The sequence below is a fragment of the Rousettus aegyptiacus genome, unplaced genomic scaffold, assembly GCF_014176215.1.
Source record: "Rousettus aegyptiacus isolate mRouAeg1 unplaced genomic scaffold, mRouAeg1.p scaffold_m13_p_14, whole genome shotgun sequence".
Lineage (NCBI taxonomy): Eukaryota > Metazoa > Chordata > Mammalia > Chiroptera > Pteropodidae > Rousettus > Rousettus aegyptiacus.
In genome coordinates this window covers 40,264,561-40,277,167 of record NW_023416289.1, presented here as the reverse complement: position 1 = coordinate 40,277,167, position 12,607 = coordinate 40,264,561, and the positions used below count along the sequence as shown (strand labels likewise).

The window sequence follows — 12,607 nt, the reverse complement described above, 5'->3', positions numbered from 1 at the left end:
AAAAAAGACAATTTCTGATGATGTGATTAACTTTTACTTGATATCAATTCATGTAAAAAATTAACAACTTGAAATTCTTATCTTTCAAATAACATTCTTAAAATTATATGCACATAACTAAAAAGATTTAAATGGCCAGTTTGAGGCTATTATGAAAACAAAGGAAATGTTAGACCTGGTGATTCTGAAGTGAAACTGCCATCGACATTTCAATGATTCGAAAAATTATTTAGGCAAATTAGTAACCAAAATTCAAAAGAATTACGTTTTACTACTGAGAGATAATATTTTTGTGATTGTCGATCATTATTTCTCGAGAGAGGAACTGTGCACAAGTGAAAGCAATTCAAGCTTGTCTTCAGAGTTTTCCTCAGTTTCAGACTTCTAAGGCCTTTCAAGAGTAAAAATTGTAAGAATAAGATCCTATTTAAGGATATTATTTAAGAAGAGTCATATAAAATAACTGCTGGAGACACATAATCTATACTGAATTGCAGAAAGATCTACTGTCAAGAAAGTTGGGGACACATGCGTCCTGGACTTCTGGAGGGACAGAATGCTGAGTGTTAACTTTGCAAGTTGCAGATGCTATGACCTTGAACAGAGCCTGGAGAGCAGATCAGCTCCATTCCTTGGAGTCTTGGACTCCATGACACACTGGCAGGGACAGAACGGGAGAATTTGTTCCCACTAGGTGGGAAATTGAAACGCAGAGTCCCTCACACAGTGGGAACTCAAGGTGCTGGACTGCCAGCCACAGAAGGTAAGGAGAGTTGTGCCATTCACTGTCCCAGCGGAGGCAGGCAGATCCTCTCTGTCCAAAGCTCCAGTTGAAACAAAAATACTATAGATAACCAACACCCAGGGTCAGCCGCTCCAGCAGGCAGGGAAATCTAATTTGCTCTTTTTTTTCTCCTTAATAGAAGAATTCCCAACTCAAGCTACACCATTCCAGGCTGAAGGATATTTTGGGGAAATCAAATCACAGGGATCGGCCTTTTCCAACACAGAGGTCACCTGATGATCTCAGAGAGCATAAGCCCTGCTTCATGATCTGCTCAAAAAATAAATGGAAAACTCGTTAGGAATGAATTGTTTGTGAACAAGAGTCAGTGAAACCACAGACATGAGGTTAAGTACTCCCAGAGATGTGAAAACATTCTAGAAGGAGTTGTAATGTTGTAGCCGCCAGCCCCGGAAAGACACATGGACCACCAGAACTCAGTGAGTTATAGGAAACACACTCTTTACTCAGCCAGCTGAGTCTGCCAGGGTACGCAGACCCCAAATTAAGCAGCCCCGAAATGTAGAGGTACAGGGTTTTTAAGCCCAAAATCCCATTCTTCATTCTGTCTAAGCACAAAGGTTTATTTATTTTTTTTATTCACTACCTGTCGACCCACAGGTTGGGTGTGCAAGCGGGAGTACAGAAGCAGGAAGCTTATTGTTAGAATGTTATGTTCCTACAGGTGATATCCTGTGTTCCCATGGACATAGCCAAGCAGTAATTTTCCAGCCAGCACAGTAAAATAATTTAAGCTTGTTAAAATCATAAAATAAATAAAAATGTCATACAAATACGAACACGTGTTTTTCGTTTTGCCTTAATGAGACAAAAGAACTCGAGAGCTGGGGATGAGTCTTTCTTTGACTGTGAAATGCTAAAAGCATCCAGCAAACAGCAACAAAAGATGACTGTGGAAATGATTAAATGAGAGCTTTTTTAACTTAATTGCCTAAGTCTAGTTTAACCCCTCTCACCTCAATCACCGATCTCCTCTCTTCAGTTTTTTATTCTATCTCCTCATCTAAAACTAGGAGGAACATTTTGAACATGTTTTACAAGACATATTTTTCATTGTGTATATATTATGATATAAAGAAAATAGTAATATGATTTAAAATACCTTTTATTTTTTTTTTCTGTAACTAACAAAAAAACTGGAGCTTCACTGGCTGACTATTCTCAAGGAATCATTTTGGGTTTCTTTACCAAACTTTTAAACAAAGATATTCACATTTATAAAACGCCCTTTTGAAGGCAGGACTGTGGTCTAGTGAGTATGATTTTAGGAAAGGCTTCTGAATGGGTTGAATTAATTTTCTTGATAAAAATGTGAGATTTTACTTTCATGATCAAAAACCATTTACAACAAACTAGTCCCATCCATTTTAGAAGGATTAATAATGACAATTTAAAAAAATTTCAATCCTAATTCCAATTCTTATTATCAACAGACATAATGTTCAAGATTTAATCTAGAACGATGCTGTAGCAATATTTTGTTCATTTTAGTTTGAAAATAACTTTCATATACAATTATCTCCTTTGTTGTGGTAATCTTTCTAAGACATGAGAAAAATTTCATTAATGCGATAATTCAATCAAAAGCTGATTGGATTAAGCAGGAGAGGCAGGACCTGAGCGAGGTGGGCGGAGGAACTCCCATCTATAAAAGCCCCTCGCGGGTGTTCTCACTCCAGCACTGAGCTTCCAGGAACGTGGACGGAGGCCAGCAGAGGACCCGGTAGAGGACAGGTGAGCCAACCCTATGGGTTTTCATCTTTACTTCCCAATTTCTACAAAAGGCAAATGTGAGAAGGCAAGGTCTTGGGAATGGAGTCATTTATTAATTCGGGAGGTGCTGAGGCCAACCGAATGTCGGGCACGGTGTGCATACCCCGGGACACACTGCGGCGGGAGCAGTAGGCGGAATTTAGATTTTCAGTAACGAGTTGGAGAAATGACATAGTCTTTATTATCCTGAATCGAATCAGATCGTGAGATGAAAAATGGGGTGTCAGCTGCTGACTTATTCCACCTCTTAAGTTGTTTGGTCAGCTGGGGGACTTGGAGAGTTTCTGGGCCTAGACCAGAGCTGGCCTCTAGAAATAGAAGGTGACCCACATATATAATAGTAAATTCATCTTCTAGTAAAATCAAACCAATCGAATTAATTTTAATAGGTAAAATGTGATCATTTCAACACATAATCAGTTTTTGAAGGTTCTTGGGGAAATAGCTATGTTCTGTTTCTGGTTAGGTCTCCACAGCTGAGTGTGCATCTCACACTCACAATGTATTTCGAAATCGATAAGCCCCACCCCGGCAGCTCATTGGCCACATGGGGCTGGTGGCTGCCATATTGGACAACTCGGGTATAGCATAGACCCTCTCGGCACCTAACTTAGAGCCCGAGGATGAATAGCATCCTTCGTTCCAACTGGCATTTTAAACATCAGAAATTCAGAGCTATGAGTCACTTATAATTTTACTGACATTATATCTTCATTACCTAGTAGTAGTGACTGCAAATCACTGCATGTGAAGAGGACAGTGTTCCAGGAGTCTCTTGAACTCATGAAAAGTCCAATATAGTGCACATTTTTTCCCAGACAGTGGCCATGGCCAACCTCTTTAAAGAAGTATGTAGATGTCCCAGCTGCCTGATTCATCTCGAAAACCCCATGACCCTGAAATGTGGATATGTCTGCTGCCTGCGATGCATCAACTCGCTGCTGAAGGAGCCCGGTGGGGAGGGTTTGTTGTGCCCCTTCTGCTCCACGGTTTCTCAGAAGAAGGACATCAGGCCCAATGGCCAGCTTGGCAGGCTGGTGTCAAAGGTCAAGAAGTTAGAGCCCCAGCTCAGAATGATTCTGCAGATGAACCCAAGGATACGGAAGTTTCAAGGTAAGACTGTGCAACCTGTCCCCTCCCATTAGAGCCCAGGAAACAGCAACTTCTCAAAGCTCGTCATTAAATATGGGCATTAGTTGGATTCTAACACCTGAAATGTTTATTCTTTCCTAGCAACAATTGTAAGTATAGATTAGAACCATGTGTAGGTCTCTAAGAAAATGTAATATTTAGGTCATGCCGTAGACCTGCTGGGTCTGAGTTGCTGCCAAAATCCCAACATAACCCTACTGAGAACTTTTCCTCTATCTCAACTGCCCAGGGTCCACCCACCTCATCTCAGGACTCCCGGCATTTCTTTTAATTTATCGCAACTCTAGGAAAGAAAAGACCCAAAATGTGAAGGCCTATTCAAGAAAGGTAATTGCAAAAAAGAAAAAAAAACTTTAATATTTCGATATTATCTTGCAATAAGTAAAATATTTTCCATCATTCAAAATATTTATTCGATAGTTATATTTTGACAGAATCTGTGCTAATTTGTATAATTTTGAGAACAAGTCATCTTTTTCATGTGTATACTAAAGAAAAATTTTTAATCAAATAACTGAATGTAAAAAACCTATTATAAATAAGAACTAGTTCCAATTATAATCATTGCTTCTCTGTATAAAATTTGATCTAATCAGGGGCCAGGGATGCTTCCACAGGAAAATTCTAATTAGCAAAATGTGTGGAGTTAAAGGCACGAAAGCGAACAAATGAGCTGTTTGGGCTTTTGCTGCGAAAGTGAAGAGTAGTTGGTATACAGTGTATCCACATGCCGATCTGATTTTCTTTCCGCAGTGCAGATGACCTTGGATATTGACACAGCCAACAACTATCTGATCATTTCCAAAGACCTGAGACAGGTCCGATGTGGGCGTTTCAGGCAGAAGTGGAGGGCTCATTCCCAGAGATTCGACTATGCAGTTTGTGTCCTTGGCTCCCCTCGGTTCACCTCCGGCCGCCACTACTGGGAGGTGGAGGTGGGGACAAGCAAAGAATGGGACGTGGGCATTTGCAAAGAATCTGTTAATCGACAAGGGATAATTCTGCTGTCTTCAGAACACGGCTTCTGGACTGTGGGCTTAAGAAGCACGGATACCTTCTCCGCCAGCACCGAGCCTTTGACTGCTCTCATCGTTAGCCCTCGCCTATATCGAGTGGGGATCTTCCTGGATATGAATATGGGAACCATTTCCTTTTATCACGTTGGTGATGGATCCCATATTTTTACATTCCCTAGAATTTGCACTGCAGAACCACTGTGTCCATTTTTTGCTCCTGCAAATCCAATTAAGGATGATGAAGGCTTCTTGAGACTATGTTAGGGAAAATTGCTTTTCCAGTATTATAGTTGTTTCCTTTGGGATTCGTTTATATTTCTGTCCAATTAATATGTTCTGAACTTGCAGATCAATTTCCAAATATTTTTTTATTTTCTGAAAAATTAACTTCGTGTGTAATGGAGGTTATAAACTAAATAAAAATTTGGATGTGACCCAGAGGATTTTCTATGTGTTGTGGAAACCAGACCTACATAAAAAGTCAAAATATAGATGTGTGTATTCAGTTTCAGTCAACGGAAAACCCATGTTTGTTCCAAGTGCACGTTGGACATTGATGGAACGTTGGAGGGCGGCAGACAGGGCTTCAGAAGCAGCTTGATCAAGGGGATGGTTTCAGCTGACTCCAGATCCCACAGACGCTCTGAAGTATGAATGGAGCCACAGTCGCCCCACCTTAAAGTAAGAGGTGTGGACTTTAGTCACCTCTGATATCAGTCTTCTGTCCTTCCACCCCTGTTTCAGCCAACATTGGCTCCAGGGGGTGCGGTAGAGACAGCAGGTACCTTCCCCAGGAGACCATTGCAGTCAGCCAGGGGAGTTATTTACAGAGTGGCGAGTCTGTCACTGTAGGTGGAGCGGAGCTGAGCTGAGCCAATAGAGGGAATTCGAGTGCAGATCAGCTCACTTTCCAATACAGTACTATTTTTAACTCTCTATTTTGTTCATGTGCTCAAAAAATCATTTTCTTTTATAATGTTCAGAGTTAGTGATGCTTAATTAGACTTGGAGTGATGTGAATGGAAATGGTCGATCAGAACTTCCGCGGGGGCGACGTGGCGGGGATTCCGCCGGTCTCCCCATGAGCCTCTGCCCGTCGTTTATTCTCCTTCGAATGCACCGAGTTAATGGCAGTAGGCGCAACACCGAACTGGTCCTAGTTAGAGTTAAATTATTTAAAAATTCTCCGGGTGGCGGTGATGATGGGGCTACAGATGAAACGAATTAGCCGTCTGTAAATGGTGGCTTAAAGCGGGGCGGGAACGTCAGCACCTGGCAGAGTGAGAAGACCCCCCTTGTAGCTCCCCTTAAACTACAAGTCAGACGAGTAAGTCAAGGGAGCATCTTCTGCTCAGCTCACAGACACATCTGAAGGGTCCACTCATGGAGACGTCTGAAGGAAAACACATTGGAATGGGCCGGGGAGGCGGGCCGGGGGAGGGAGGGGACGCTGCGCAAGGCGCCGGCGCCCGCTGCAGCCCGGCGGAGGAGGAGGCGGAGGAGGAGGCGGAGGCGCCAGGCTGCAGCCCTCACGCAGGAGGCCTGGTCCCGCCTGACAGGCAGGAGGAGTTTTCCAGCCTGAGCAGCCGGCGCGCGTTGCAGCTAAACCGCGTGAAGCCGGTGGAGACGCAGCGCAGCGGTGTGGCGGCCTCACACTAATGGGTACCATTATCACCAGCAGGAAGGCAAAGCCGCAGACTGGCAAACCCCGCTCCCCGTACCCACCCACCGCGGCGGACCCTGGTGGAGGCAGCAGAGGTGCCATGGGTGGCACAAGTAGCACAGCGTGGCTGGCAGGCGCTGGTTACAAGGAGGCGGCGCTGGGAACTGGCGGGCCCAGAGCCCCTTGCCCAGCTTATCTCACCATCGGGGTGGTTCTCTGAGACTGAGGCACCCCGGACAGCCAGGGATGGGCCACCCACCACCTTGGAAAATTCGGGGCATTTTCCACAACGGAGGCAACACCACACCACTGAGATCCCAGAGGTGCTGGTACTGTAAGAGAACACAAAAACTTGCACTGAAAAGCAACACCCACCTCCCCAAAACCTTGCACTATAGCGCCATCTACTGGAAAACAATAGAAATAGAAAGACCTTTACTTATCAAACTGCTAAATTGTTAACCCTTTTACTGTTTAGGGAAAAAAATGCAGCTTGCGGCCAGAGTTCATTTAACATCGGGCATTCGAAAGCTACATTTTCTAGGATTTGACATTTTCAAAGGATCAAACTACTAAAAAAAGAATACTATAAATGGAATGATGTCATTTGTTTCCAAAGACTATTGATATACTAGGGCCATGCGAAAATAATTAAAGTGAAATCTTTCCCGCAAACTTTCTGAGCAAAGTTAGAGCTGTAATCCATGGGCCTCTCGGGGTAAACGCTGCAGCTGCAGGAGCCGCTGGCATGTGAGAAAAGGCAAATGAGAAAAGGGTTAAAAGCAAAATAATACCTAAAAAAAGAGAGTTCACTATCTCAAATGCCAAAGCAGGTACCATAAATATCCAAGGCAACAAGGTAGCTCAGAAAAAAAGTCTCCAGAAACCAAAGACATGAAACACTGTGATTTAAATGACAGAGAATTCGAGATTGCAGTTATGGAAAAACTCACCAAGATGCAAGAAAACTCAGAAAGACTACAATAAGCTCGGGAATAAAATCAACAAACAAAAGCAGTAGTTTACCAAAGATGTTGAAATTACAAAAACAATAAAACAACCAAACAGACATTCTCTGGAGCTGAAGAAATAAATAAATGAAATGAATAATTAGAGAACACTGGAAATACAGCAGTCCAGATAGAGAGAATGGGTGAGTTCAAACATAGAAATCTAGAGATGACTTGGGTGGTAGAAGAGAGAAAACTAAGAGTTTAAAAAATGAAAGAACTCTACAAGAACCATCTGACTCCATTAGAAAGAGCAACATAAGAATAATGAGTATATCAGAGAAGAGAGGGAGAAGGTAACAGAAAACCTATCCAAGCAAATAATTGATGAGAACCAAGAAGTTACTTTAACTTTGGGAGAACTGCAACATGCCCCAGAGGGAGCAGACGGAAGTGGGCAGACAGCTGTCCCCAGGTCAGCCGCAGTGCCAATTCTGTGGTGGCCACCCCCGCAGTCAGCTGGATCGGCCTCATTTCTTTGGAAAGGGGAGTAATAATACTTTCTATTTCAGAGGGCTGAAGAAAGTCAGACCTTACAGAAAATGCCTTCAGCTGTAGAGCTTTTAGGTCATTAGCACCCAATTAATGTTAGCAACGGTGGACATAAGAATGGCAGTTGATGATGGGTGCTGGTGATTACAGTGAATACGGGGCAGAGTTCACAAAAGAGTTCATGATGAGAGCAATGGGGTGTTAATAGGCACCTTTGATGGAATTTTAACTAGCCTTAAAAAAAGGGAGGAAATTTTGCCACATGCAACAATATGGATGAACCTGGAGGAAATTATGCTAAGTGAAATAATCAGTCACGGATAGACAAATATTGCAAGATTCCACTTACTGGAAGTATCTAAAATAGGCCAGTTCAGAAGAAGAGAGTAGTGGTTTCCAAGAGCTGGCAGAAGGGGTCATAGGGAGTTCAACAGATACAAACTTTCAAATGTGCAAGATGAATAAGTTCTCAAGTTCTCCTATACTACACCGAGCCTGTAGTTAACAACATTGTATTGTATATTTAAATTATTTCGCTTAAATTTTTAAGAGTGTAGATCTCACGTTAAGTGTTCCCATCACGATAAAAATAAAAAAGACATTTGCAAATTTTAACTTCTGCTCTTTCCATCCACAGTTAGTTATCCAAGAATCGTCGTTGACATCTTCATATATGAATCCTCCATTCTAGATGAAAGTTGAAAAGATGCATAAGAGTTTCCCTGGAGAAGATTAAAGTATAGGAAAAGTCAGACATTCAGATTATGAGCAGACTAGTTCCCATTACCAGTCTCCAAATTATCCATCATTGGTAGTGGGAGAAGATGGTTCACAAGCTGTCTTCTTATATTATATAATATATTAATTATATATTATATTATATTACATTTATTATATTTATTATATTATATTATAGTATAGTATATTAGGAAAGTCTATTAGCAGCCAGTAGCCAGTAGCTCTTAGCAATGCCTGAAGGAGAAGCATTCACACCGAAAGTGGAAAAAATGATCCTAAACAGTTTCACATCCCCTCTGAGTCTAGTCAATCAAGAGTCACATCATCCAATGGAAAGGGAGAGATTCCACAGCCAATCAAAGGGCAGGCATAGCCTTTTAGTCTTCATTTGCACAGCTGTTCCTTGATGGGTACCAGCCAGGAGGACTGGGGGCCAAATTGGATGAGAATATGAGAATGACTTCACAGATCTTTTCCTTCCTTCCTTCCTTCCTTCCTTCCTTCCTTCCTTCCTTCCTTCCTTCCTTCCTTCCTTCCTTCCTTCCTTCCTTCCTTCCTTCCCTCCCTCCCTCCCTCCCTCCCTCCCTCCTTCTTCCTTCTTCCTTCTCCTTTCCTTCCTCTTTTCTTTCTCCCTCTCAACGTTTACTTAGATCTAGAGTACATAGAAAACAAGGTGGAGGGGTAACAAAAATGACCAAGCCTGTGCCTTTGTTCTGGCAAAGATGTACCAGAGTGAAAAGCACTTACGTTTACAGAGAGCGTGCATTCAGCGTTTCTTCCCTTTAATCCTTCTTGTTTCCAAATCAATTAGGTAACAGGACGGGACTCTTTCAGACTGATCTGAAGCTTCCTATTTTTCTAAAACCGAATCAGAGACATAGACAATTGGAGGACCTTGAGTACCAGAAAACTAAGAAGAAATGATGAAAATACCGAAAGTCGAAGAGCTGTTTCTTAGCCTTGGTCGATCTGTCAGTTCCGACTGTCAGATTCGGATAACTTGGGGAGACAAACGAAAAACAGAATTCTGGCAACGGGAGATCAGGAAAAGGAGGAGGCCAACAGGCAAGTGGGAGAATTCAGTCTGAGACTCGTTGCTGTGCTAATTTGGTTGATTGGCTTTGAACTACCAACTGTTGACCAGTTCTAGGATGTCCAAACTTTATGCTAAATTATATGTAAATAAATTCGTTGATGATTTTGCTTCTGTATGCTCGCAGAAGTCATATGAGAGTGGGAGTGAGTCGCTGATGTGAGTTGTGAGGAAGGAGACAGGGGGCCTGGGACCGCGGATGGTTACGACGGAAAAAGATAACGGAACGAGTAGTGGGGCCAGAGCGCAGCTGGAGTGAAGTCTGTGAGGGGTTGGGAAGTTTGGATGCGAACTCCTGCCCACATCTGATCCTCCAGGGCGAAGGGCAGGGGGCGGGGCGGGGCGCGTTGAGCAGCCAGCATTCATTCGAAAGGGCTTCAGGGGCCCCGATTTCGGGGTCAGGGGATGGTTACAGCTAGAAAGGGAATGAGAGGAGGAAGTTTAGAGAAAAGTTTTAGGACATAGGAATTTTTGAAAATTGTGGTAAAATATCCATAAAACACAGTGTACTGTTTTAACCATTTTTAAGAGTACAGTTTAGTGGCCTTAAAGACATTCACGTTGTTGCGTGACTGTCACCATCATGTCTCAGAACGTCTTCATTCCTCCAGCTGAAACTCTGCATGAAACGGCTCCCTGTTCCCAGCACCTCTATTCTCTATTCTCTTTGTCTCCATGAATCTGATTATTACATATTTACGAAAATTGACAGAATCACTTATTCGTGTTTTTCTTTTCTTTTTTTTTTAATCTTCTTTTTCTTTTTACAAAAACAGCAGCAGAAAGAAAAAGGCAAGAGGCAAATAATTCAGGCCCAGGGGGCTCAGATCAGAACGGATGAGGGAGGGACAAAGCAGACACCATCGAGGTATTTCATGTAAGTGGGGTCATACAGTATTCATCCTCTTGCGTGTGGCTTATTTCACTTGGCATACTGCCTTCAAAGATTATTGATGTTGAAGCATGTGTCAGAATTTCATTCCTTTTTACAGCTGATAATATTTCATTGCATGTGTATACCATGACCTGGAGCCACCCCTCCAGGGCCCTGCAGGCCCCACCAGCAGTGTAGTCCTGGTACTGTGACAGTAACGTCCAGTCCAGTTTGGTCAATATACACCACCAGAATCTCTACAGTGACCTTTAACATCCATAGTCGACACCTGACTTTCAAGACTGAGTTGTCAACGGTGGGACAAAAATGGCTGTGGATTTCTACGCACAGTTGTGTGGCCCCTGCAGAATCCTGGGGCCAAGGTTAGAGCAGATGGTGGCCATACAGCATGGAAGGATGGCCAAGAGGTATATCGATGACCACACAGATCTCACTATGAGCATGAGGTGTCAGCTCTTCCTACTACGCTGGCCACCAAGAATGGGAATGTGGTGGACAAGCCTGTGGGCATCAAGGACACGCTGGAGGCCTTTGTGATTTCCTTGCCCTCCAGGGCCCCTGCAATGCTGGGGAGAGACCCAGGTAGCGCTCCAGGCGTTCTGTGCTGGCCCTAAACACCTCCTCCCTTTCGTTCAGCCCCTGGGGGCCCATGCTTTGGAGACCAGGCCTTCAAACACGGGGACCTTGAGTTTTCAATCCAGCTGACTGCCGGGGTGGCCACCAGAGAACTGGCACTGCTGCTGCTCTGGGGACAGCTGTCTGCCCACTTCCGTCTGCTCCCTCTGGGGCTTGTTGCAGTTCTCCCAGTTAAAATAACGGCTCGGTTCTCATTTCCCTGGTTCCTTCTGATCTGAATCACTAGGCCTGGCTTATTTGCAGACACTGGCCCCCGGAAGGCTGGAGACACTGCCCTCCCTCCCTGTTAAATGGCCCCGTGGTCCTCTGAGTGGGAGGCTTAACTGTGAACCAGACCAATCAATAAAACCAGAGTTTGCACTGTAAAAAAAAAATAAAACTTGTAAGTGTATCTTTAAAGTAGCAATATTCATAGTAGCGAAATGTAAAAATCTAAATGTCGATCAACAGACAGATAAACAAAATGTGGCTCCTGTGGGATGAATCTGTCTCCCCAAATTCATATATTGAAGTCCTAACCACTGGTACCTCAGAATGTGACTGTATTTAGAGACAGTATTTGAAGTTTAAGGAGGTTATAAAGGTGGGTCCTTAATCAGAATGACTAGTGTCCTCATAAGAAAAGGAGATTAGAACGTAGACATGCACGTCCAGAAGGAAAGACATAAAGATAAAGGAAGAAGAGATGGCTAGGTACAAGCTAATGACCTTTAACAAAAAGTCAGCTGGATATTCTGTTACCAAGAGGCAAAAGTCCCCTTTTCAAGGACCTGGGGCTCTTTTCCTATTCGGTATTGCAAAGCCAAGTATGAGACAAAGCGAGTGTTAACAGAACAAGCTTTTATTCTAAGGCCAAGAATGGAGAAGCAGGAGCCCTCACCAGTGGAGGGCTGGTTTAGATAGGATAGTGGAACTGAAGGGGAGGTTTAGGTAAAGAGGTAAGAGGAACATTTATGGTTTTTTGGGGGATGCAGCGGGAGAAGAGGTGATGGCTTTCTTGGGATCAGGGTTCCATCCTTTTTTGGTTCATTTATGGTCTCTTCAGGCTGTTGTCATGGTGATTGTCAACTATCATGGTGCTGATAGGTGTGTTATTTAGTATGGAGATTACAATGAGCTTTAAAATCTTTTGGAGGTCATTTAGACCAACGGTCCCCAACCTTTTTGGCACCAGGGACAAGTGCTCCTATGAGAATCTAATGACTGATGATCCGAGCTGGAGCTGAGGTGGCGATGCTGGCGCTGGGGAGCAGCTGTGAATACAGATCAAGCTTCGCTCCATCACCTGCCGCTCACCTTCTGCTGTGCAGCCCGGTTCCTAACAGGCCACAGAC

General features: G+C 43.5%; 1 protein-coding gene across 1 annotated transcript; it reads left to right on the top strand.

The window, feature by feature from the left end:
- The first annotated feature begins 3,274 nt into the window (after positions 1-3,274).
- Positions 3,275-5,061, top strand: LOC107521778 (ret finger protein-like 4A). The gene is made up of 2 exons (XM_016166774.2): positions 3,275-3,691; positions 4,484-5,061. Exons 1-2 carry the CDS (start codon positions 3,406-3,408, stop codon positions 5,008-5,010), a joined length of 813 nt encoding a protein of 270 aa, XP_016022260.1. The 5' UTR covers positions 3,275-3,405; the 3' UTR covers positions 5,011-5,061.
- The last annotated feature ends 7,546 nt before the right edge of the window (positions 5,062-12,607 follow it).

What these genes read in the sequence shown, in the direction of transcription:
- LOC107521778 (XM_016166774.2), top strand. Translation starts at nt 3,406, where the DNA reads ATGGCCAACCTCTTTAAAGAAGTATGTAGATGTCCCAGCTGCCTGATT. An exon ending in AAGGATACGGAAGTTTCAAG is followed by an intron (nt 3,692 to 4,483) that starts GTAAGACTGTGC and finishes TTCTTTCCGCAG; the next exon opens with TGCAGATGACCTTGGATATT.